Raw genomic sequence first — 24,893 nt, 5'->3', positions numbered from 1 at the left:
AACCCTCATCAAGGAAGTACAGCAGGGCCGTGCACTTGCATATTTTTGTCTTGCCTTTGTCTTTTTGGCCATTTTGTGTTCTGAATAGCACCATACTATCATTTTTATTTCTGCAATATCTGTACCAATTTTCTGTTAGCATAAATTACATGAATGATGTGCAGAATACAACAGAGCACACTCATGATGAGATACTCTATCCCGCAATGTAATCCATTTCTAGTCTCCTTTTTCGAGACGCTTTTACACAGAATTGGAAAAACAACATTTTTACAAGATGCTAATTCGACTCTACACGTAAAATAACATGGCATACTAGTAATGCATTTATTTAAAAAGCTGTGCAGTAAGCAGCTAGTATTCTGAAGCTTGTTAATTATACAGGATCATTTAACCCACAGGGAATTCCTGCCGATTACCCCAACAGGAAGTGATGTCAGAACCCCCACCCTATCTTATTACTCCCATAGGAAATGATTATTCTAATGGGTGTGTGTGTTAGTGCTCATATAAACAGTTATAGCACAAACACACACATTCTCTGACCTCTCTAGTGTAAATATTAGTCCTGCTCCCTTATAAAGCACTAATGGTGACTCAAAGCCAACTGGAAGACGCCTTATATAGAATTGTGCATGCGTTGTTTAGATGTCTAGCAGAGGTACTTCCCGAATCCCTACATGTGAAAATATGGACTCGGTTGTCTTTGTCTTGCTTTTTTGTTTATCTCCAGGGAGATTTTGAGGTCATAATGCCATAATTGGTTCTGGATGCTGATTGGCCGATAGTGAGGCCATTATGGTGACAGAGGAATGCAGGAATGAGTTCTGTTTTCTCAAAGCCACATCCTGTGAGCACACAAACACACACTGAACCTGAAAAACGGCTGATCTCTGTATCAAATCGGCATCAGTTCTCAAACGAATGGTTGAGAAATGGTTAAAAGCGTTCAGCGAATCTGCCAAATGGCACTTGAAAACCAATTACTGCAAATAAAACGATGCCCTTGCAGAGACCTCACACACACACACACACACGCACACTGGAGTGGGTGACAGTGCTGAATTCCTCTGGTTTCTATCACTGTTGTGGCTGTTTAGTCTTAGACACGGTTGGAATGTGCCGTGGCATGAGAACATGCCTTCAACACTCACACAGAGGTTAGCGAGACGTTTAAACATCTGTGTGAATCATGTTTCACTTGTTTTTTAAACTGAAAAATCTTGTCCCTAACATATCTGAATATTTATGAAGCTGTGTTTCTTCTTCATAATGCAGTTCTAGTGTGCATCTCTTTGAGTGTTTGGAGGGTCAGGCTTTAAAAGGAGGAGGGGAAGATTACTGTCCGGATTGGAGCAGTTTGTGTCGGTTCGATGGGCTTGACATTAATGGTCATCCAGGGAAACCACAGACAAATCACACAGGAGACCGCTGCATCAATATGGCTTATCTGATATTGTGATATGATCAATTTCAGATGAGCCTGTTGATAAAAATGTCTCTCAAAAAAGATATCGGATTTATGCTCAATTGCCTTATTTTCACATTTTGTCATCATCTAACGCTGACTTAAATCTTTACAAAAAATAATAAAATGTTGTTCAATATTGTTCTCTAGCAGATCTCAAAATTGACATCCATTTTTCCTACTGTACATTATTGTGATGCCAAAAATAATTTTATGCATTTTTCATTTATTTTTAATTTTATTCACGATCACTATTTTAGTTTTTCGTATTTGATTTATTTAGAAAATTTTGTTTGATATTTTAATTAAATCGCTTGGTTATTGGTGACTGCTTATTGTTTTGGGCAGACTTTTATTATCAGTGCATCCTTATAAATCTAGCAAATATTGGTAATCTTAAAGCCCATCACACAAGGATAATAACTATAACAATTAAATTTTAATAATTTCTATGAGAGTAGTGAAGTCCAGACCACAAATATAATGAAACAGAGGAACAGATCATATCATTTGAATTACTTTCACAATCTGATGAACAATTAAAAATATTGACAACCAATCAGAAACGAAATAATCCAGCCAATCAGAATCCAGCTCAAGCATTTAATGCGGCAGACAACAAAACTACATTGTGCGCTTATAACAAACAGAACATTGTTCCCCATTATTAGCATGAATGCCAATATAGTTATAGTTATTTTAAGGTGAACAGGCCTTTTGACTACTAGCCCATTAACTTCCTGTTTAAGAGGGCACACCTTGGCTGGAATAAGCTGGCTTTATGCCGACAGTCAACGGTTTTACTGCGCAAGAATAAGCTTGGTGTCTGTTGTGGTTCAGGTATTGATTACTTGATGAAACGCACAGGCCGAGTTCAAAGCCTCTGTGTGTGGTTGAATCCTCGCAGTATTTCCTCAGGACAGCTGCTTTGACTGGCTCAGTGTGTGCAGGAAGATCACAGTCCATGGTGGCCCTCAGGGGCCCGTTGTAATCCTGAAGGCTTTTTGTGTCATCCGACTTCACCCAGTCCTGGTCCGTCCTGCCACGCTCAGGCTGGCCTGTTATTGCAGCTGTGCAAAAGGATGCTGGGAATGGTATCAGTCTCTCCCTCTTCTACTGGAAAATCACTTTTTCATTCTTAATATTTTCATAATAGAAACGGCGACATCCATAATGTGACTCAAACTGAATAGTTAGTGGGAAATAATGAAGGGTGGGACTTCAAATCCATCACGATTTGATCATGAAAAGCCATTCGGTTAAATTTAAATTGGTTTGCATAGCGCTTTTCTTTTTTAATGCAAATCGTTCCAAAGCAGCTTTACGAAGAATAATGCATGACATCCCTGGCGAGAAAGACAGTGTCACAGAGGCGAGGAAAAAGTAAGCGGTTTGAGAAAGAAACCTTAGTAGGAAGCAAGACAAAGCAGGCTATAATATTATTAGACGATAATATTTTTTATTACATTTAGATTTTTTTTATTCAGAATAACATGCACTTAAGAATAACATTAGTAATCATGCATTGCATGAGAAAATGGAAGTTCACCCAATTAAAAAAATCATTAAAAAAAATCCAAACCGACTAGTGAATTAGTGCATTTGACTTTAGGTTATCTAGATTTTTTTGAGTGTATTAAAGCACCATACAATTTCAGATGAAGAACTTTATCTGTTGCACCATACCATATTTGGGGTTTTTTTGCATCCCACCGCTAGTATAGTTTTTAGATGCTGTCAGGTTTAAAAAAAAAAAAAAAAAAAACTCCTGCATTTTCTATTCTTTTGCGTTCTGTCTAGATGGATTTTTTTTTCTTTCCTGTATCCTTTGCCAACTTAAACCCAAAATGCATTGCAATGAGCCAAGATGGTGGACAAAATTAGGAGAAATGTATACTTAAAAACTTATTTAATGCTGAAAACTGATAAAAATTGTCTTTACATATTTGTAGTACCTATTATAGTAGAAATTGAAGTTATTCTAATTGAAAATGACACTGACTCTGTTTTTTTGTGGTGAAAAGGTATATGACCATCCAGTGAATATTAGTTTCTGTTCCTCTCAATTCCGATTTCGTTTTAACTCCTACGGTGGCCAATGTAGTCCAAGATTAACATGGCTTCCAGTTCGACCTCGTCCATGAGTGTTAACTCAAACGTAAACGCGAAAGGCGAAGCTTGAATTAACGGGTATGTCCCTCTTTGGCTAATGTACTTTAAAGATGGAGGGGCAACATGGCGACCGACATTAGGACCCCTTACCCGTATGTATTTTCAATGGCATATTATTATACACTCACGAGAATACTTTATTACTTGTACGAAGTAAATATACATTAATGAGCACCAGTGTTGCCACAGTTACTTTGAAAAAGTAACTAAGTTATTTTACAAGTTACTTGCTTTTTAAAGTAACTAAGTTACTTTACAAGTTACTTGATTTTAAAAGTAACTAAGTTACTTACAAGTTACTTTTATTAGTTACATTCAGCAGTTGCCGACAACACACCTCAACATAACGACCTTAACATAAAAAAAACACACGACCTCAACATAAAAATGATAACCAGTTTTGCCAACATTCACTTTATTGGAAGTGTATTTTTAACAGTAACATCAACAATCTCCTGTCATTTAAAGTTTAACTTAAAAACTATTTCCTGAAAAAAACTTTCTTGACTCAAAGTCTTTCTTCACCTCACTTAACATAAATACTTGTTTTTATAAAAAATAAAATAAAGACAGCCTTTCTTGTCTTCACTTAACATAAATACTTGTCTTTATAAAAATGTAAAATATAGACTATAAAATTTCTTGACCTGACATATTTAACAGTTAACACTGTGACAACTTACTATTCATAATCTACATTTTTTATTTTTTTATCTTATGTTTAATCCCATGTTATGAGTTAATGAGAGAGGCGAGTAAAACCAGTGGTTGTACATCATTAACAGAAGCTTCTCAAACCTCTTGGGTTGAAACGAAGGCGAATCAACCGTGTTTAATCGCAGCATTTCCTCCACACCAAACTGCCCGACCAACTTCTTCAACTCCCCCCACTTACTGGTTTTGCAACGAAGTCCAGCTTTTGCTTTTGTGGTGGGGAACCTGCTCTCTGCTTCGCATCACCTGGCGTGACTTGCTCTGTAAGTTTGACTGTGCGGTGCTGCGAATCCAAATGTTTTTGTTTTTGTTTTTTTTCAAATTTGACGAAGTGTTTCTGTAGGTAGATAACACTTTGTCACCGCCAGCAGTTTACAACGGACCTTAATGTTGCCATCTTTAGCTGAGACAAACGCAAAATAGTGACTGTATTTCCAGCTAGAAAAAGCGCATCTCTCTCCTCCCTCCAACGTTGTTTACATTTGTGTCGCTGCGTGCGTGGTACACGTGACGTGAACCTCATGCTGAAAACGTGACTTGTCGCGCACACTCCCCGAGATGCAATAAGAAATAAATATATATATATATATTTACTAAGGAAAATTACAAAAATAGTAACGCACAGTGACCTGGATAAGTAACTTTAATCTGATTACTGGTTTTGAAACAGTAACGCGTTATATTACTCGTTACTGAAAAAAGGGGTCAAATTAGAATAACGCGTTACTTAGTAACGCGTTACCGGCATCACTGATGAGCACATAGGCCTATATTTTTGAAAGAACTAAGTGTTTTTAGCTAAGAATAAACTAAAAGAGTTACACAGTTACAATGAGGGCGTGGCATTTGTAAAGTGGATGTGTCTGGCTTCCTGTGTCATTTCGCTTCCTGATACTGCAGATATTTCTTACCATGTTATTTTAATGTACTGTTGTAATTACTGCACTTTCTTATTGTTCTAGTTATTTATCTGAAGTGGAAAATCAGAAGTCTTGCACATTCACAGAAATTGGCTTACTTCAACATGGCAAATTAAGGTGGGGAGTGTAAATCTGATGCTGCTTGCTCTTTCAATCTATAGACCATTTTGCAAGATGTAAACAACACTGGTCCAGAAACACTTCCTGTTTCAGTTTGTAACTGTTTTCTTTATTTCACATGTAAAGAAAACATCTTAAAGATGTTTGTTTAACTTTTTGATTCAGTTTTAAATGTTGTTGGTTGTATTTTATCCCAGCTTTTATTTAGTGTTAAAAAAACTGAAACAGGAAGTGCTTCTGGACCAGTGTTGTTTACATCTTGCAAAATGGTCTATTTAAGTGCTAAATAAATGTGATGTGACTATAATTGATTTGAGTGCTGTATTGCAGAGCTCTTGCAAACAAATCCACATATGATCTGATGCTTTCTTAAAGGGGTGATGAACTGAGAAATCAAATTTTCCTTAAGCTTTTGACATCTAAAAGGTCATCATATTATAAGAATATCCTGTAAGTTTCAGAACTGAAAACGTCCTTGTTAGTCCAATAAAGCTTTTATTGACACCAGCCTCCGCAAACGACTGGTTTTTCAAAGTGGGGAACTATGACATCAAAGAGGATAAAACACCACCCCCGCAGAAGATCAACGCCTACTTCAACACCGCCGGTTTAGCCCCGCCCACCAATTCGCACATTACACGCATAGCTAAATAACATAGCCTAGTACCTCGTGATGACAAACCGGGTGGAGATGCCGAGCAATACAGAATATTGTGCAGTGCCTGGTTGTGGAAGAAGACAGTCGCTGCATAAGCTTCCTCTGGATTCCAATCGGACTGCATGGATAAACTCTATTTTTAATGACGTTCCAGCTGATGAGGTAAAACATTGTCCATCTGTTCGCTTCATTTCACTGAGGATTGTTTTGTAAACAAGACTGGATTTGCAGACCGATTAAGAGTAATGCTGCGTTCACACCAGACGCGAATAGCATGTCAAATTCGCTGACGCGTCTAGTGTTAATTCGCGTGTCAAGAGTGAAACTGACGCTCGTAAAAACAAAAGTTTGAAGCGAAATTTACACGCGTCAGAATCAAAATCCATTGGCGGCCATTTTTTTTATGTCGACCGAGCATTCATCGAGAGAGTCGCCGCTCTGTATTTATTCTGGAGAGCAGAACAGTGGCGTGGGGATCATAGTCGCCGTATATTTGTGTCCTCCGGACCCTTCGGAGGCGAACCATTTGGTGAGTTTCACAATTTGCTCGCTCCAGGAGCTGCTCTGAATGACGGCCGCTGTCAGCGGTACTTTCGCCTGTCGTGCGCCCAGTTTGATGACCTGTTGTCCCGCATCAGATCACCTGATAGTGTATAGAGAGCTCCAAATCACTCAATATGAGGATGGTGCCTTACAGGGCTACAAAAACTGCCAGTGTTTTCTCGTTTTTGGAACAGACCAATAATGTTGTTCTTCTCAGTGATTTGGAGCAGCTGTTTGTGTGCATGCTTGTATTATCTTTGTCCTACATTCACAAATTTCCTGTCCTAGTTGCATTAAACATGTTTAGCTCCTTAGTAAACCTCATCTAAAATGATTTCAGTCATAAGTTTGTCGAACATATGTGGAATCAGTCACCTGCTGGGAGAGGGAGAGACTGGAGTGATGGAAGGAATAAAAGAATAAGATGAATCTATTGTGTAGTGAAGATAAGTCGGTTATGTAACGCTCCCATATGGAAGCTGCATGCATACTGCCGGGGGATGTCAGCGTGTGTGTGTGTGTGTGTGTGTGCTGCAGATCAGTTTCTCATTATTATTCACTCTGTGATTAGAGTGAAGCTTTGATCCTGTATTCAGTTCACTGAGGGAATCTGTCATCCCTTTGATGACACACACACACACACACACACACACGCACAATGGTAAATCTGCTTGAGTCGGACTGAGCATATTCTTCTCACGCCATTCTGTTAAACATGAGAAACATGCTTTAGTTTTTATCTGGATTCAGACTAATCACCCCTCTTATGCGTGTTCGGAAAAGGTGTGCGAGGTTGTCAGATTACAAGAAAATTGACTTGGCAGTTGCTTATATTGCACAAACTTACAGGACAAAGGTGATCATTAAATCGTTAAAGGAGACATGATATAAACAGGATTTTTCTTGCTCTTTTGAAATAAGAGTTCAATAGAGGGTATGTGCGTGACATCACCGTTGGCCGGAGTGCCTGTTGTTACTCGCAGTGAGTGGCAAAAAGACTGAGCGGCTGTATTTGTTATTAGCGTGAATGCCGCGAAAATCAAACACAGCACAAATGGGCTATATGCACGCATAAATTCCGCATTTGACGCAAGGATGCTCGTCCATTTCCGGTTGTGGAGATTCTAGCGGAGGAAAACCGAGGAAAACGGGATTATAGCAGAGTCTTCAAAATGTACTGTCTTCCAGTCTTTGAAATGAAACGTACATACGTTTAGATGTAATTTTATATATAGTTATATTTATTTAATATAATTTTAAAAAGAAGCATAAACACAACGAGGGGTGTCTGTTTTTGTGACTAACGTTTCTTTATTATAACCATGGAGTATAAAATTCAATATAAATTCTCGGTATTGCATTGGACTCTACGATCGGCGGAAGTTATCGAGCATCCCTAATGCTTCACCGGAAATACCGCCGTGCATAGAGCCCATAAAGTGGGAAAGAGCTTTGCTATTGACTGTAACTAGATTTGACAAAAATCGGAGGTATATTTTTACAGACTGCTATAGAAAGAGGAGCAAATGGATCGATGCAATTCACAGAAACAACTGGACTCCAGTCAGCGAAAGGTGGATTTGCAGTTAGCATTTTGTGTCAATATGCTGAATTTAGCTGTAAAACCATACTCGTATATTTTAGTATTGTTATATATATTAACAACTCATCAGTTAAATATTTATCATTGCATATTCTGCATTATTGGATGTTTGATGATATGATGATATACAGTATAGGCTATATATAACACTGATATAAGTGATCACCCGGATTTAGACCTACCTATATTGTATTTATATAAAGCGTTCACAGGCAAATTTGCTTTATGTTTAGATCTATATTGCTTTTATTTCCCCGGTGTCGAAATCAGGCAAACATAAATGTCAGGCAACACGATTCCTGGTCGCATGTCAATATCCATGAATCACTGGATCTTTAGTAAGTTGTAAGGAACACTATATTGAGTCCAACATTTAGTTTAAATTGATAAAATAGTTCGCTTTAGTCGCTTTTCGCAATTTCCCCAATTAAATCCAGTCACGCAGCAGATCTTTTGCTACTCATCAGGCTGAGGTGGTTGTTCCGGCGGGAAAGTGACGTCAATGCATTCCCTCTATTCTACGAGTTCACTCCCCACATTTACAATTTTTTTGCTAGTTTACTAAATCACTAGTGCAATTGGTTTTAGTGGGGGGGACAAACTCATTCTCGAGCGAATTTGATTGGACAGAAATCTGTGTAGTCCAGTATGCGTCATCAATACAATTTTGCGATGATCGTCTGTTATAGGACAACTTAGTTTAAATAAACGAGCAGACACTGATTAGCTACTTGCTCTACGTTTATTTTAAATGAACAGCAAGACAACTAGCAGTGAATGTGCTTTCCATTAAATAAATCGCACACAGTAAACGAATCCTGAACAAAGAAAAATCCCAGGCCTTTCTTTGTCAGTGTCGGCTGCAAAGATGAAGTTGACGGTACTGATTCGCGATCTTCGCAGTAGTCAGTGCGCCAGAGAGAAATGCACATTTCATGTGGATTACATAAGCAGAGAGCAGTCTGTTGTCTGTTTTCTTTCGGTTTGGATTGTTCTGTTTAAAAGTAGACATGTCTGTGAGGTAAGAAGGCTACCTTATAGACGAATCCGACGAGCGTTCTTGTGTAGGCTGCCATCTTGTGGCGACGCCATTACTGAGCTGTTACACCGGCATAGACATATGCACCGGTATGTAAACAAACCTCGGAGATAAGGTGATATCGCACCCTTGATGACAGCTACAGCCAGGCAGACTTGATGGGTTGATGATGTTAGACATTGGCCTCCAGTCACAGATGAAGGTACAAACGATCTTACAGATTATTTATGAAAATAGCTTGGCAAGCAAGCTAGGCTAACGTTTGCTACCGAGGAAACTAAAAAAAGATCTGTCCATTTGGCAACAATAAATAAATAAATGAAATCAAATTAACAATTTCATGTTTTTCATTTGTGTCCATTATTTATCTCATTTTTACATTGCAACGGGCATGGGTAAGGTAACGTTACAGCTAGAAAGTATACATAATATCGACCAACTACTGTTTTTAAACCATGGAAAGAGGTCAATATAACAGCAGGAGAACAATTATGTCACATAACGTTACATTCAGCTCAGGAAAGCCATTTAATGACCATAGCATGTAAATTGAATAGAAAAAATAACAAGAGAGGAGATTTTGCTGATCACTATATCACACATTTATTATATTTTTTTACTTATGTCATTAAATAATTGTTATTATGTCCGAATGTCCGCGTCTTGTACTCGCCCAGGAAATCTTTGTAAACCGTACGGCTCCAGACAGGGGCAGTCGACCCGGGGTATTCACAGTGTTTTCTCTTCAAAATTGAAATTTTACTGCCACCATTGAAACAATTTATAACGGAAACTGTTTACCCACTCGACATTATACAAGGGCTAACGTTGTAACGTTAGTGACAGTCGTAAATCGCGAGCTGTTTATTCCAGTGGACGCAAGTTGCAACTAAAAACAATAGAAGGCAATGGCGCAACGCTACCCAGCAACAGCTCAGTAATGGCGCCCGCTTACTTCCGGTAGTTTCGCCGGATTCGTCTATATGCTGAGTTTCGGTTCTTTTATTAGACGAGCTCCAGCTCCAGTTAACGCGCCGGCGCCTCCGTTTCATGATGATCTATAGTCTGCTATATTTACTTCTTATTAAATCCAGGCAATTGGTTGATTAAAATTAAGATTCAATTAATACAAAACGAAGTTCACTTTAAAGAAAGGTTTTGTGCTTTCTGTTTGATGTCTCTGTGAACGCTTTACTCTATGAGATGTGATTAAATTAGTGCCGCTTTCAGACTGATTACATCCGTAACATTGTTCATTCCTCATAAATGTGAACACGAAACATAAAATGAATATTTTATGTTCTGTGGAGACTACTGTTACTCATAATTTGTAGTCTGAATACGTAACGCCGGTACATGTATTCCATTACTCCCCAACACTAATATTAGTATAATCTTATCTGCAAGATATTTTAATAACACAATATAGATTTATAGTGACTAGGGCTGTCAATCTTCCTCTATAATACTATTCGAATTCCATTCCTTAGTTTATGTACTATTCGAATAATATTCGAATATTAGTTGCTCAAATTTATCCTATTATTAAAGAGCATATTGCAGGTAAAAAAAAAAATCGAAATTTATAGATAACCTTGTATGAAAATACCATATGAAAAGTTAATGCAGCATTTAAAATGTTTTAAAACAACATAAGGGCACTAATTTAGAAGATAAAGTGAGCGTTTCTTGGACTGCTAGTAAAAACCGCTTTTTTTTCAACATCGCGTCATTTGACGTCATAGCAGGAAGCCGCAGCCTCGGCTCAGTGCAGAGTAGGCTGGTGTTCAGTGAGAGCGCTCGTCAGTCAGTGTGCTTTCGTTAGTTTTTGCATTTTAATTTATCATCGTCATGGTAAATTATTGTGTTTGTGGAGATTGCAAAAACTCCAGCCTGTCAGGACTTCAAGATCGAGTCCACAAGTTTCCATTACAATAAAAGTGACGGTGCTATATAGCCTATCTTTCGTTCCTGGTGCGGTTTGAGCAGGTGAAGAGACGGGATTTCTCTTCTGCATCGGCTCGGAAAACGCGGTCGTGTGTAGCGTTCACTTCAGATCAAATGATTAGCATCCCGGCGATATGATGGAGTTACACATGGTATGCCGAAGCAAGAATATTGATCGTCGTATTACTACCAATGGCATCAAATAGTGTTATATAGGTAACTTAGTCATGTCATGCCCTAGTAGAACATGTAATTGAAAAACAAAATTGGTTTAAATACTCAAAACTTTAATGTTCTGTTTATGTTATAACCTAGGTGAAAAATATGTATTAAAAATTTACCCGAGTATTTAGTATAGAAATATACGCAAGTACAGTTTTTATACATTTAATAGTATATAAATCTACCCTAAACATACTAATGTCTGCTGGCCTGTTATAGGATCATAATAATCTGTACAATATTGTGAGCACAGTGTATATCGTTAGCGAACGTGACATACTATAAGCACGTTTCTCACCTAAAAGGCACCTGTCCTGTTCTCCACTGGTTCTCCTCACACCACAACTCAATTTTTCTCTGACCATTCTGTCTGACATTATCCTGGCCTGTCCCTGATCTCTTTAGCATAGCAGGCTCACAACTTTATGGCTTGATCCGTCATACGAGTATTTCCTTAGCGTCCGAAATGTCATGCGATTCATTGTTTTCCTGTTGTGTGAATAGACGGCTCTCCCGCTCATTGCGTCACGCCCGCCACGCCCATTTTCAGACGCGGAAGTAAAATTTTCTCACAAAAACGACTGCAGAAGCTTCTGTAGCGTGTTTATACGTATATTTTAAAGAAAATCTAGTTCCTACATTGTTTTTATATGCATTGACTCGTTGGGTCCTCTAACCTGCAATATGCCCTTTAATATTTACGACATTCCACATTCTTATGGATCGCCAATGCCACCTAGCCTGTGGTGGTTGTTACACGTTGTGTCCACTAGAGGGACATCTAACATTACTACAATAAACAATTAGATCGCTTTCTTATTAACAATAAAACAGCGGAACAAACGCGCGTGTATCGATATTAACTATCAGCTATATACAGTGTGCCAACCTTGAAAATACAGCTGTATTTTAATAACTTAACTCAGCAAAAAGGAACTTCAGCATTCGAATAGTATTGTTTTATATATATACAGTATATATATATAAATTATATTCGAATTTCGGAATTCGTTCCAACAGCCCTAATAGTGACAGTGTTCTACTATAATCGTCGGTCTCACGGTTATATAATAACCGTCCGTCACACCCCTAGTTGAGGGTAGAATTTGCACCTTCAAATACTGTATCACTATTAGCATCTCAAGTGCCATCCATCATTTATTTTTTTCCTGCATAATATTTAATGTCACATTTTTATGCCTAGATTGTACTACAGGCAGGATGTTTCACTGTCTTGAATTTTAAACCCCCACGAGAAATTTGAAATGCACACACGCTGCATGAAACCTTTACATCCCATGATGCATTTCTCTTAGTGGGGCATTAAATGCACTCATCGCTGCACCGACTCAATCAGACAACAGGGAGCCATCCACCAGCAGCCATTAGTTCAGATTGAAGAAACGTAAAGACTCCACATGGCTCTTTATGTTACACTGATGGATAATGATTTCTGTTGTCCATGAACATACCCCTGCCCTGACGATCCCATTGGTCACCGAGTAACATCCCCTACCAGAGGTTTCATTTAAACATCATTTAAAATGCAGTCAGAGAGACTCCAAGCCGAGTAAAGAGCTTCTAACGCCATAATGGATCTTATCGTAATGTCTTTTCCTCTTAGCTTTCCACAGACTCTGGTTTCCCAAGCTAATTTGTTTAGGAGCATGAAGGAGATCATGTAATATTTTCTCCCTGACGCTTTCTCTGTTGCCCATTCATGCATTCGTGGTTTGAAAACCCATGGGCGATGTTCGCCTTCATAGCAGACAGTGATGAAGATTAATCATCTTTTTCAGGTGTTGATTATTCTAGACAGGTGCCAGCTGTGTTCAGGAAGCGGATTCTTTTGGGGGGGAAGGGGGTCAAATGCTTGTTGGAATGTGGGCAGATGTAATGAATCTCAGGCTCAAGGGGTCAAATGATTTTAAGGATCTTAAGGGTGTCGTGGAAAGCCAGACATTTTTCAGCCAAGTTGTGTAGAGTAATTCTGGAACCTGCATTTCAGGTCTGTGTGCATGAGCTTTTAGGTTGTCATGGTAACCCAGCAAGACCTGCCAGTGGCGTTGAGTCATTTCCAATCAGTCTTATACCAGCACAGTCAACTTGCATCCTGCTGTTCATAAGCAACACAATACCATTGGTTGTGTGGATCAAAAATAATTAGGCTAGTTGTTTGATTCTCTTTCTAGATCTGTTGATTACATAATTGGTTGTGTGTGTGTACTGCCTATGAATATGTATTTGTGTCAAAGGCACAATGATACACAGTTGTTTGTGACTGCTGTGGATTTTTTTTCCAGCTCCATTTTACATCTACTGTAACTCATGTAATTGTATAACGTTGTCTGCTGAAACTGTACAATTTGCTCTAGCTTCTGTTACACGATACCTTTTCTAGTTATTACTGTTAGTCAATAACATTGAGTAACTCTTGCTGCCATGAACCTATATCTACTTTATACCTACTCTATCTGCTGTACGCTGTACAAAATCATTTAAAACAAGAACCAGCAAATACTTACATTGTATTGACATTTTTATATAGAAACAATACAGAAACAAACAATCTGTGATGAGATACTAACATTCTGAATCATAACAAGCAAAGCATCTGAACTGAGAAAACACTGCTCTGTCGAAGTGCTCTCGATCGCCCACAGCTAGGCGTTTCCAGCAGGCTAAAAAACACTTTGGTGGACACACGGCCTAACTCTACATTTGTTCTTGCTGCTCTTGCTATATAACTGCTTAGTCTTTCCCCAGCCCAATACTCTATATATCTAGGGCTGCCAACTCTCACGCATTCAGCTCACGCAATTGACCCAATTCTCACGCCACATCCCCGATTTCTCACACTGAAGTGTCAACGCGGTCAGTCAAATGCCTGAAAGATGAGTTTATCTATAGATCTACCTGTTGAGCCACTCGTGATCGACTAGTTGTACCGCAAATTAGTTAAAGGGGTGATGAACTGAGAAATCAAATTTTCCTTGAGCTTTTGAGAGGTCATCATATTATAAGAATATCCTGTAAGTTTTAGAACTGAAAACGTCCTTGTTAGTCCAATAAAAGCTTTTATTGACACCAGCCTAAGCAAACGACTCGTTTTTCAAAGTGAGGAACTATGACGACAAAGAGGATAAAACACCTCCCCCGCAGGAGAAGATCAACGCCTACTTCAACACGGCCGGTTTAGCCCCGCCCACCGATTCGCGCGATAACATAAGCCTACCTCGTGATGACACACCGGATCGAGAGTGAAATTCATTATAATATGCAAAACTGTTATCCATTCACAGCAGTGGGCGTTTACTTCCAAGTCTTCAATGCGAGACGCCCATAAAAAACAAGCGTTTTTGATCTGGGCTCAAAAATAGGGTAGGAAATAGCCTATTACTTATGCATTTTGATGTTTTTAAAAGTAAAAACCAAGCGAACATCATAAGTTGACCTCAGACAACAATATTAAAAAGCTTAAAAAGCCAGTTCATGACCCCTTTAAAATATTCCATAATCTAGAGCGATCGTGTATGCGAGATATTGTGCTCCAAACTGCACGGCAGAGAGGTAAGCAAACATGAGACCTTTTGTAACTTAAAATCTAGCGGCTCTAGATCAATCGAATCATACCTACACACTGAACACACCGCACATCTCAGTCACTCAGCGTCACACACACTGGCGGCTCTGGAGAGAGTGTGTGAAGGTGGAGTTTAGATCTGAGTGATGTCATCACTCAGGTATGTGAAACATGAGAGAGACTCAGTGAAGGAGTCAGAGAACAACAAACAGATTGTACCGAGACGGAGAGACTCTTTACTAGTTTGTCATATATTTGTTCAAATGTGTCATCATATTTTATTCAATGTGACTTGCAGATTCTGTCTCTTGTATTAACTTGGTGTTGTTTTCCTCAGTTATAGTGGTTTATCTATCAAGCCTCTTGGACCAAAAGTGTTTCAGTTTACCACAGCTCTGACTGCTGGTCTATTTTTCTCAAGCTCCGGCCTACAGAATCAGGAGCCTCAAGGTTCTTCTCAAAATTATCAGGAGGAGCATTTCATGAATAACCACACTGATTTTTTGTGAATGTGGCAGTATTTTCCTCAGTCAGACAGCAGTGCCATATTTCCTGGCACTGTCCCAAAAAAACACCACATCTGCCCATTCACTGCCTTTTTGATTCTGTGTGACTGTGCACAAGACTAGTCTTTCTAGCTTATATCTTTTGTGCTACCTTCTTGGGTGCAGTTAACAGTTGGTGGTTCAGTACTAAGGAGACAAATTTGAATGAGACTATTAAAGCATCTCAGTTCGGTTTTGTATATTTATAACAGGATTTGTTTCATAGACCTTATTCAGAGCAGCGCCATGACAGGTATGAAAGTGAGGCTGTGAGGGATAGACTTACCGTGTTTCCAATGGCATCCGCTGTAAAAAGCTGAATAAAACTGCTAGATACTTACAATTTTCCACAGCTTACATTGTCGGGAGTTTTTTGTCAACTGAAATTTCTTGGAAAGATATTTTTTCAGTGTTTCATGAGCAGAACAATCCGAAAACACATTAAATAACAGTACAGCCCATTGAAGAGATGCATGACTATCCCTCACAGCCTCGCTTTCATTCTCATTAAAAATCAAAGATGGCGCTGCTGTGAATAAGGCGTATTCTTTGCCTCATTTTAAATGTTTAACGTTGAGGTTAAGTATTGTTCGTTTGGTTTTTAATAAAGCTATGCCTATGACTGAGTGCAGACTTAAGTCATCAAATCCTGACAAAAGAACAGTGGAGGAAGATTGAAGTGACATGAACTCTAAGGGGGAAGTGAAGGGTGGAGAGATGTTTCTCTATCTGTCTGAAAGCCATAAAGAGCTTCATTAACGCTCGAGCTGTTGCTGCATCCTCCTGAGAACACTCTGTCTCTCTCTCTGTCTGTCTGTCTCTCATTAATCTCAGATGTTGTGCAATGGAATGTTGTTCTCAGTCTGCAGATGGATTTAGCAGAGAGCACAAAAATATATTTGCCCCGAGACAAACACACACACTCACTCACTCATACAGGCAGAGACAATAGGAAGGAGATCTGTTAACCCTCAGTATTGCACTGGTCAAAGTGTGTGTGTAGGTGTGTGTGGGAGAGAGAGAGAGAGATTAAAGTGGGGTTCTCTTATACCTAAATCCTGATTTGGATTATATTCAATTAGCTGGTCTGTAAAGAGATGTTTATTATGTTTTGATAGATTTAAAGCTAATGAGCTTTATAGATTTTATAGCTTTTTAGTTTCAGTAAGTCCAAACCCCCATTTTTCAAAGTAAATCTGAGATTAGTTTTAGTATGATTTACCAAATCCTAAATCTCGAAATCTAGAAGGCTGGTAAAGACATAATTACATGTGAAGTAATCTATGAGCCCTTTGCTTAATTGTTTTCTTAACCTTTTAAATGTATTTTAAATGCATAACCATAAAGGTCCCATTCAGGATTGTGCAACGAATAGTTCTGCCGATGATTTATATCTGGAATATTAGAAAACGAACAGTAGACTCTCTGTTAGATCAATTGTGTCTTTGTTGAGTCATGTTCTTCTGCGGTTTTTAGATGTCTAGTGTGCTCCATGGCGACCTGAACCCTGATGAGCTGACCATCGTGACCCTCATTTGAGAGTCTTTGCCCTGAACAAGTGCCGAGCAACAGGTCACAAATGAAGAGTTTTCAAAACCGTGCCAGCACTCATCTTTCTTATGTTCCTGACTGTAATGCATATGAGTGTATGACTGAGGAGGTCATTCCTCTGTGTAATAAAAATATTTGTGTATTTGGTTTGGTGAAGTGATTCAAATGTTGGGAGAAATAGGGCACAATTACAACCAGCATAATTTCATTACTTTTGAGGTCCAGATTTCTGAGAAGGTCCTCATGTAGTAAAACTGGACTGACTTGTTAGAATGTTGGAAAAAAAAAGTTCACAAATAAGACAATCTCTTCAAATCTTAAAACATGCAACAAATGTGTCTGCAAATGGTGGGTGCAGCGTTTGTTTGGGATTACAGTTAAAGTACAAATTTGACGCTGTATGTGGTTTCAGTATGTCACAAGTCATGATGTTTACCTGCAACTGCTCAACTCTGCGTTGTGATCCAAAAATAGAGCTGTGAGAGTCTAGCAGCCTGTGTTTGTGTATGTGTGTAATAGAGAGACACAAGAAATTCATGTTAAGAATAAAACTCTGCCCCCTGCTGGAAAAGTGTAATGAGTGCCTCATTCAGCAGCCTATATGTGAGATGAAACCAGTGATCACATTTGGTACCCTAGCTGACTCTCTTATTCTTTTTTGCAGGTACTGACAGCACAGTTTGTAAACTGTGTGGGTGTGAAGTTCAGCCTGCAGTTTGTGTGTGTGATGGAGGCATTTGCTGTTCACTGACCCTGCAGCAGTGTCCTGCAGACATGTCTGCATGCAACACCTTCACTGAACATGTATGGAAACCAGGAGAGTGCAAAAACTGCTTTAAGCCTAAGAGCCTACACCAGCCTCCAGAGCAAGCCAATGCCACCAATGAGAGCAAGACGAACGTCAATGCCAAACTCACTAACAGCCAGAGGAGCATATCCTCATCCCGTGCAGGGCAGGTTCGCCCACCTGTCGCCAAGAAACCTACGATTGCAGTAAAGCCAACCATGATGCTGCCATGCTCTCCGCCAGGCCTGGACTCTGAGGGAAATGTGCCACGGTATGCAGAGGGAGAGCAGGTCACTAAGAGCTCACCTTTCACTCTTTGGAACCACAACAGCCTGAATAGCCAGAGACCTGCAGGAACAAACAACAATCAAGGGGAGGATTTGGTTGGGCAGACAGAGGCCTATGGGGCAATCTCCCCACTGCCAACTAGCAGCCGCAATAACAATGGCTTGACGGATGTGTTGAAAGAAATTGCTGGTCTGGGATCTTCTCCAAGCTCAAGTAGAGATGACTTTTTTGGGCGGATCTGCAGTTCATACCGGCGCTCTTTAGAGAGGGGCCTTACTCCGTCAAGCTGTCTCCATGCTGGGAGTAGTGGTAGAGGAGCAATAAAACGTGTTTCCCTCAGTGACAGTGCAGAGGTCATCAGCTCTGAGGGAGGACGTTTTTGTTATCCTGAATACTCTAGTGATGGTGATGATGAGGAGGATGAGAGTAGCGATGATGATGATGATGGAGAGCATGACAGTTGGGATGAAAGCGACGAGGAGTTGCTAGCAATGGGGATACGAATGCGGGGTCAACCTCGTTTTGCCAATTTCCGTGCAGCCACGCTATCCCCGGTTCACTTTGCTGTAGGAAAGAAGTGGAATACAGTGCCTCTACGTAACCGTTCACTGCAACGGTTCTGTGCGGTGGATTATGATGACAGTTATGATGAGATTCTCAATGGATACCCATCTATTGACACAAAAGGAGCTTCTGCTCTTCTGGCATATGCCTCTGATCACCAGGGTAGTGGCTTTCTGTCCACTTCTGAGTCCACCACCTCACCCGAGTCCTTGGCTTCTCTGCCCGAAGAATCCTCCGCTGGCAGCGGTAGGGCAACTGGTGACCAGAGAAATGGTCTTCCTTTCACACCTAGTAAAGAGCCTTCAGCCAGAGGACTGAGTTCGCCTAAATCCAGTGAAACTCATAAAGCTGTTCTAGCTATCCGACTGGAAGAACAAATTGACAATCAAAGGGAGGGTGGGGCTCTCCCTCAAGCCCTTCCAGGCCAGCCAATCACAATCAGCTTCAGCCCAACTGAGGAGCAGGCCAAGCCTTATCGAGTTGTGAATCTTGAGAAGGCTCCTATATGTAAGCCCTATACGGTGGTGGATGTCTCTGCCTCTATGGCCACTAAAGATGATCACAGTCACTCAAATGAAAGCACTCCAAAGTCGAGTGGGCACAATGTTGCGCTCTGCCCCTCTGCTGACCCCTGTCCTGTCTCACCCACATCCCCTCAGTTCCCCAGATCTCCTGTATCACCTGTGGCATCTCCCTTCATTTCATTATCTCCATTGATGCCTCAATCTCCTACAGGTGCTGCCTCTGCAGGCCCCAGTGGTTTCCGCACAAAACCCGGCAGCATTCGATACCAAGAAGTGTGGACATCCTGCACCAGCCCTCGACAGAAGATCCCTAAAGTTGATTTAACATGCGGCAGTGCCGCTCAGAGACTCATTAATCACAAATCAGCTCCCACATCTCCAACTGCAGGCTTCGGCTCTGCCCGTACAGTCCCGAATAAAACGCCCAACTTGTCCGAGATCAAATTCAACAGCTACAACAATGCCGGCATGCCCCCATTTCCCATCATCATCCGTGACGAGCCTGCCTATGCAGGCAGCTCAAAAAAAGCAGTGAAGGTTCCCATAGTAATTAATCCCAGTGCTTATGATAACCTGGCTGTTTACAAGAGTTTCCTGGGGCTCAACGGTGAGCTGCCGCATTCCAAGCCTAGGCCTGGAGAGCGAGTGGCCAGCCACACATATGAGGAGATTGGATCTTCTGAAAGTTCCCAGCCCTCTCCATCTGAGCAGACACCTCCTCAATTGAAGCACTCAACAGATGTAACAGTTACTGGGGAACTGAGGACCACAACAGTATTTGGGCAAACTGTAAACAATGGTAAATCCAGGACTACGACAGGTGTCTCGATCCTCCCTTCTGGTAGCCTAAGCCCTAAACCAGCTGTTTTGGTCCACAGCAGCCTGGATCGTGTTCATAACCCCAGCAGTGAGCAACTGCCAGAGGGCGGCAGAGAGAACCAGGTCACACCAAGTGGAAGTTCAGGTCAGAGAGAGAAGGCAAGTGCTGTTCTGTCTCAGATTGTGGCCTCCATTCAGCCACCTCCTTCTCCTCCAGACTCCCCTGCTGGCCAGAGTAAGACCTGCAGTGCTGAGGAGCTTTACTCGCTGCCACCGGATGCTTCCAGAGAGACTCTTAACCGACCTAAATCACTCCACTGTTCTGCAGAACCTCACAGAGACACACCACATAAACTCCTTCCCAAATCTCAGAGTGCCTCCGCTGCTGTACCGCCCACAAGCCCCAAATCTGAACCTAGTGCCCCGTTTCCCCCAGCCCGGTCTAGCTCCTCTCCTTACCACTCAAGCAACCTGCTCCAAAGGCACTTCAGCAACTGGACCAGACCAGCTGGGGCCAAAGCTAGTGATGGAGAGACCAGTCCGGGTGCGGAGGGCAGGCGTCCGACTGACGGAAACAAGCCCAAGCGCTGGATATCCTTCAAGAGTTTCTTCCGCCGGCGGAAAGACGAGGACGAACAGAAAGAGAAAATGGAGAGAGAGAAGGAAAAAGGGAAGTTGTTGGGATTGGATGGGACTGTCATCACTGTACTGCCTCCTCCACCTCTACAGAGACAGCACTGGTTTTCAGAGTCCAAGACAGATGACCCTCACCAGAAACCCACGATCATATTCACCTACAAATCAGAAAGCATCACAGGTGGAGAGGAGGCAGAGCTTCGAGTTGAGGAGCACAAAGAGGGTATCGCATCAGAGGGTGCAGCTTCCAATCTGTCGACTCCACCCAAAAGCAGAGCCAGTCTTCTCATTAGCAAAGTCATGAAGTAAGCCATGATTCACTGTCAATCCCCCCTCTGTCTCTTAGCTTTTTAATATAGAAAAATATGCTATGGTATTTTCTGTGTCCTTATCTAGCTGTATGTCTTGTTGCATGGCCTTCATAGTCATCCCAGATGAAATGCAAAAAAGTTTTTGAGATTAGGGTATGTTAGCTTAGCAGGCTAGCTTGCGAAATCTAAAAAATTAAAATAGAAAGAGAAATGTTTAACCTAAGAACTTAAAATACATTAATTGATAATTTTTTTTTTCCATTTAATTGGAATTGTAGCTTAATTGTAAGTTTTGATTTCTAATTAGTCTGCATTCAGGTCATATTTAATTATTATTTTTCACCTTAGTAGTAATAACTAGATGATTTCCTAACTATATAAACCACTTCCTGTTATTTTAGTCATACCTGTGTGTGTGATCTGCGAAAGCAAAGGACTTTGATCCTGATATGTCACAATTGTGAGCTGATGAACAACCACAGGTAGATGTCTGTTAAGGGTTAATCATGTAGGGGAGATATTCGTACCGAATGTTACAGCAGAGGGAGGAGGAATAAGAAAAACAGAATCCAAGAGAGTAATGTCTTAAGTATTTGAAAGCAAGGAATTCCTGCTTCTGATTTTAACTTTTGTTGTCTTTGACTTTATCAAATGGGTGACTGTGTGAGCCAATATGGTGGGTAAGCATTACTTCCTCAAATTATTTTAAACAGACGACCACTTTACTGAAGCTCTTAGATGGGTGCTTGTTTCAGTTGGTGTGTGTGAGCGAGCGTTATCTGCCCTTTGTAAGAGAAAGAGATAGTTCAGACACGTTGATTCAGGTTCTTTTAACAAGTTCAAACACCCAGATACTCTATCAGTTGAAGAAAAACACTTTTATTGTGGTGATATCTTCCCTTGTGTGTTTACAACACATTTTTAACTGGTGTTTCAATAGAAGCATTAGGAATCTTATCTTTATTTTTCCAAAAGAACAACTTTCCATATTACAGATGAGGGTGAGGGTGTCATACCTTAATGTAACAGAGTGTTTTTATATGTCCAGGCATGCTCTGCCTGCAGAAGATTCCTCCCATTTAGCGTTCCTGGACTAGTTATTTAGGAGAGTAAGGTTGGCACAGGGATACAGTAGGGATGATGGTTTGGAATGTATTGTGTGTTTGATATAGTCAAGAACAGTGTTGGGAGTAACGCATTACAAAAGTAATACATTACAGTAACCTATTACTTTTTGCTGTAACGCAGTAGTGTAAGGCATTACTAATCAATTTTCAGTAATATTTTACTCGTTACATGTTCAGTGAGGCTTGTATTACAGTTGTATTACAGTGTATTGTCTCCTTTTACTTCTTAAAAGCAACAGACTATGTGAAAGTTTTAAAGCGGTCTTTTAGTGCCAGTTCAGAGCGGTCGCGTCTGTAACATTGTTTTTTCCTCATAAATGCGAACACGAAAACTAAAATAAAATGAATATTTTAAGTTCTATGGAGACTGCAGAGCCAACCCTTCCTCATCCGATTTGCGCAGTGTAATTAACAGAATTACAAAAAATATATGCCTCCTATTTTTGAATGTTGAATTCACACATGAATGTGTGTCTTTTTCCTAATATTAAAAATAAAACATAGACTGATATTTGTCTAATGTCTGGAGTCCTTTAAGTAAGTAGCCTATATACGTTTCAATACATGAATTTTCGGAGAATTTTTATTTCAAGTTTTGACTGCAAATGTCATCATGTCCATAATGCTGGACTTCCCCAATTTTAAATAATTTATCCTCAACTAGTTTTGTGGTGTAGGTCTACGTATTTTATAATGTTAACTTCAAATAATACTAATAGCCTAATTTAAAGATAAGGCAGCATTGGATCTGGACGGTAAGGAGAATAACGCTGGAGTTGGAAGAGATGTGTCGCGATTCTGTAGGTTCGTGGATCTGAGTGTGGCGAATCGCGATTTCGGTTTCATATTGCATATCGTTAGAAGCCCCAAAGTTAAGTTCTACTTAGTTATTTTGGTGAAAGTAACTCAAAAGTAATACATGAGTAATGTAACGCATTATAATTCTGAGACAGTAATATTGTAAGGTAATGAATTACTTTTAAATAACAGTAACAAGTAATATCTAATGTATTACAGTTTGGAAGTAACTTGCACAACACTGGTCAAGAATAGATGGATGCCATCATGCTACTAACTAAAGCACTCTCATTTACTCACTCCCATGCCGTTCCATAACCGTTTGACTTTATTTTTTCAGGAAGTAAACTGACTTGCTCTTTCAAGCTTATAAAAAGGTGCAAGAGCGCCGTCATAAAAGTGGTCCATCCGACTTGTACAAAGTCTTACCCAGCCATAGTATAGTCAAACGGGTTTGGAACAAAATCACAGTAAATAATGACCGATTATTTTGTGGACTATCCCTTTCCCTTTCAAAATTAACTTTCTAGAAGTACTGCTTCCTCAATTTCTAAATTCTTGCTGTTTAGGTTAGAAATCTTTGGGCTGGAATAATTCTCAAATCTCAATCATTGTTTGCATCTCTTTCATTCAGTCAGCTTCCTGTTCAGAATACTGGGATCTCATCAGGCACCTCTCTTCCTGCTAAGCTGGAGCTGTCGCCCCTGCGTGAGCCTCCTGCCTCCTGTCCGCCCCCAGCGTCACCCACCTCAAACAGCGGCAGCCAGGCAGAGCGAGAGGAAGAGGGATTCGCTCACACCATCTCACACTCTCCTGCGTCCAGCAGCTGCAGGGCCACGTACACCAACCTGGGTAAGTCAAACACACACGCATTTGATGGGTCACTTTGTGTGCTCTGTCCATTTATTTGGGCCAGCGGCTGGAGGTTCTGACCTGATTTTGCCGGCTCACGTTGATATATTTAGGTTGTCATGGTAGCAGCATGTGCACGAGCATTTCTAGACTCATAAACAAGATCACTCTCTCAATCTGTCAATAGTCATTTAGCTGACTGAGTTTGTGAAGTTTGAGCGGTAAAAGAAGGTATGGTTTTGTCTCTTTCCGTTTTAATTTTATTTGCATGAAGTGTATTTTATGTAGTTTTGCTTGCATGAAATGTAAATTACAGCATTTAACATTATTTTATATGTCCTAGAAATAGTGTGAAATCTTAAAGATTTCTTATTTTATGTCTTTTGTAAAATTCTAACACATTTGTTTATTTATGATTTTGAATTGCATTTTCATTTCAGTTTTTATTGTGGTCTCAAACCTTTGGATGGCATGACAATCTATAAATAATTGTTATTTATGGTATGGCTGACTGACAACTGATATGAATATAGTTCAATACTGTTTTTCCCTGTTGTTGTTTTTACAATGAAGCTCCTAGAAGATTTAGAATTAACATTATAAGACATTATAATGCACAGAAAATACGATAAATCTTGAAATGAACTGTTACAACAAAATTATTTTCTCTTGATAATATTTATCTATTTCTCTTGATAATCTATTGATTGAATAAATTGATAATACCCTGAAAATAACCTCAAAAATACCTTTTTCCCCCCACAAAATACTGGTTGTCTATATAATGATTTTACACACATGAGGTTCAATGAAGAAGTTATGTGACAAAATGCAGAAAAATTCTTTCAAGCTGGCGGAAATCAATGTGAAATGTGGAAATCAGGGATTTTGGGGTTTTTTTTGGGACTTCAATGGTCACAGCTCTGAGTGACTGTCAGATTATCAGACCAAGTGTGTCTAAATGGAGCTGTATGGCTTCACACAGTATATGAGAGAGAAAAAAAATCATGCATTTTCAGCTTTCCCGAGAGAGTTTGGTTGCTGATGGCTACTTCCTTCCCTCATTATTATTTTGCAGAGTTGACCTGATATTATCTCACAT

General features: G+C 40.0%; 1 protein-coding gene across 2 annotated transcripts in view; it reads left to right on the top strand.

Annotated features, from left to right (window-relative positions):
• peak1 (pseudopodium-enriched atypical kinase 1) overlaps positions 1-24,893 on the top strand; it is a 39,963-nt gene that overhangs the window by 11,856 nt on the left and 3,214 nt on the right. For both annotated transcript variants that reach the window (XM_039669731.2, XM_089127969.1), the window contains exons 2-3: positions 17,750-21,008; positions 23,574-23,791. In XM_039669731.2, coding sequence (XP_039525665.2) covers positions 17,860-21,008; positions 23,574-23,791 — 3,367 coding nt within the window. In that variant the 5' untranslated portion in view covers positions 17,750-17,859. The remainder of the gene's footprint in view (positions 1-17,749; positions 21,009-23,573; positions 23,792-24,893) is intronic.

The sequence above is a fragment of the Pimephales promelas genome, chromosome 25 (genome assembly GCF_988280905.1).
Source record: "Pimephales promelas chromosome 25, fPimPro1.hap1.1, whole genome shotgun sequence".
Classification (NCBI taxonomy): Eukaryota; Metazoa; Chordata; class Actinopteri; order Cypriniformes; family Leuciscidae; genus Pimephales; species Pimephales promelas.
This window is presented reverse-complemented; position numbering and strand designations above follow the sequence as displayed.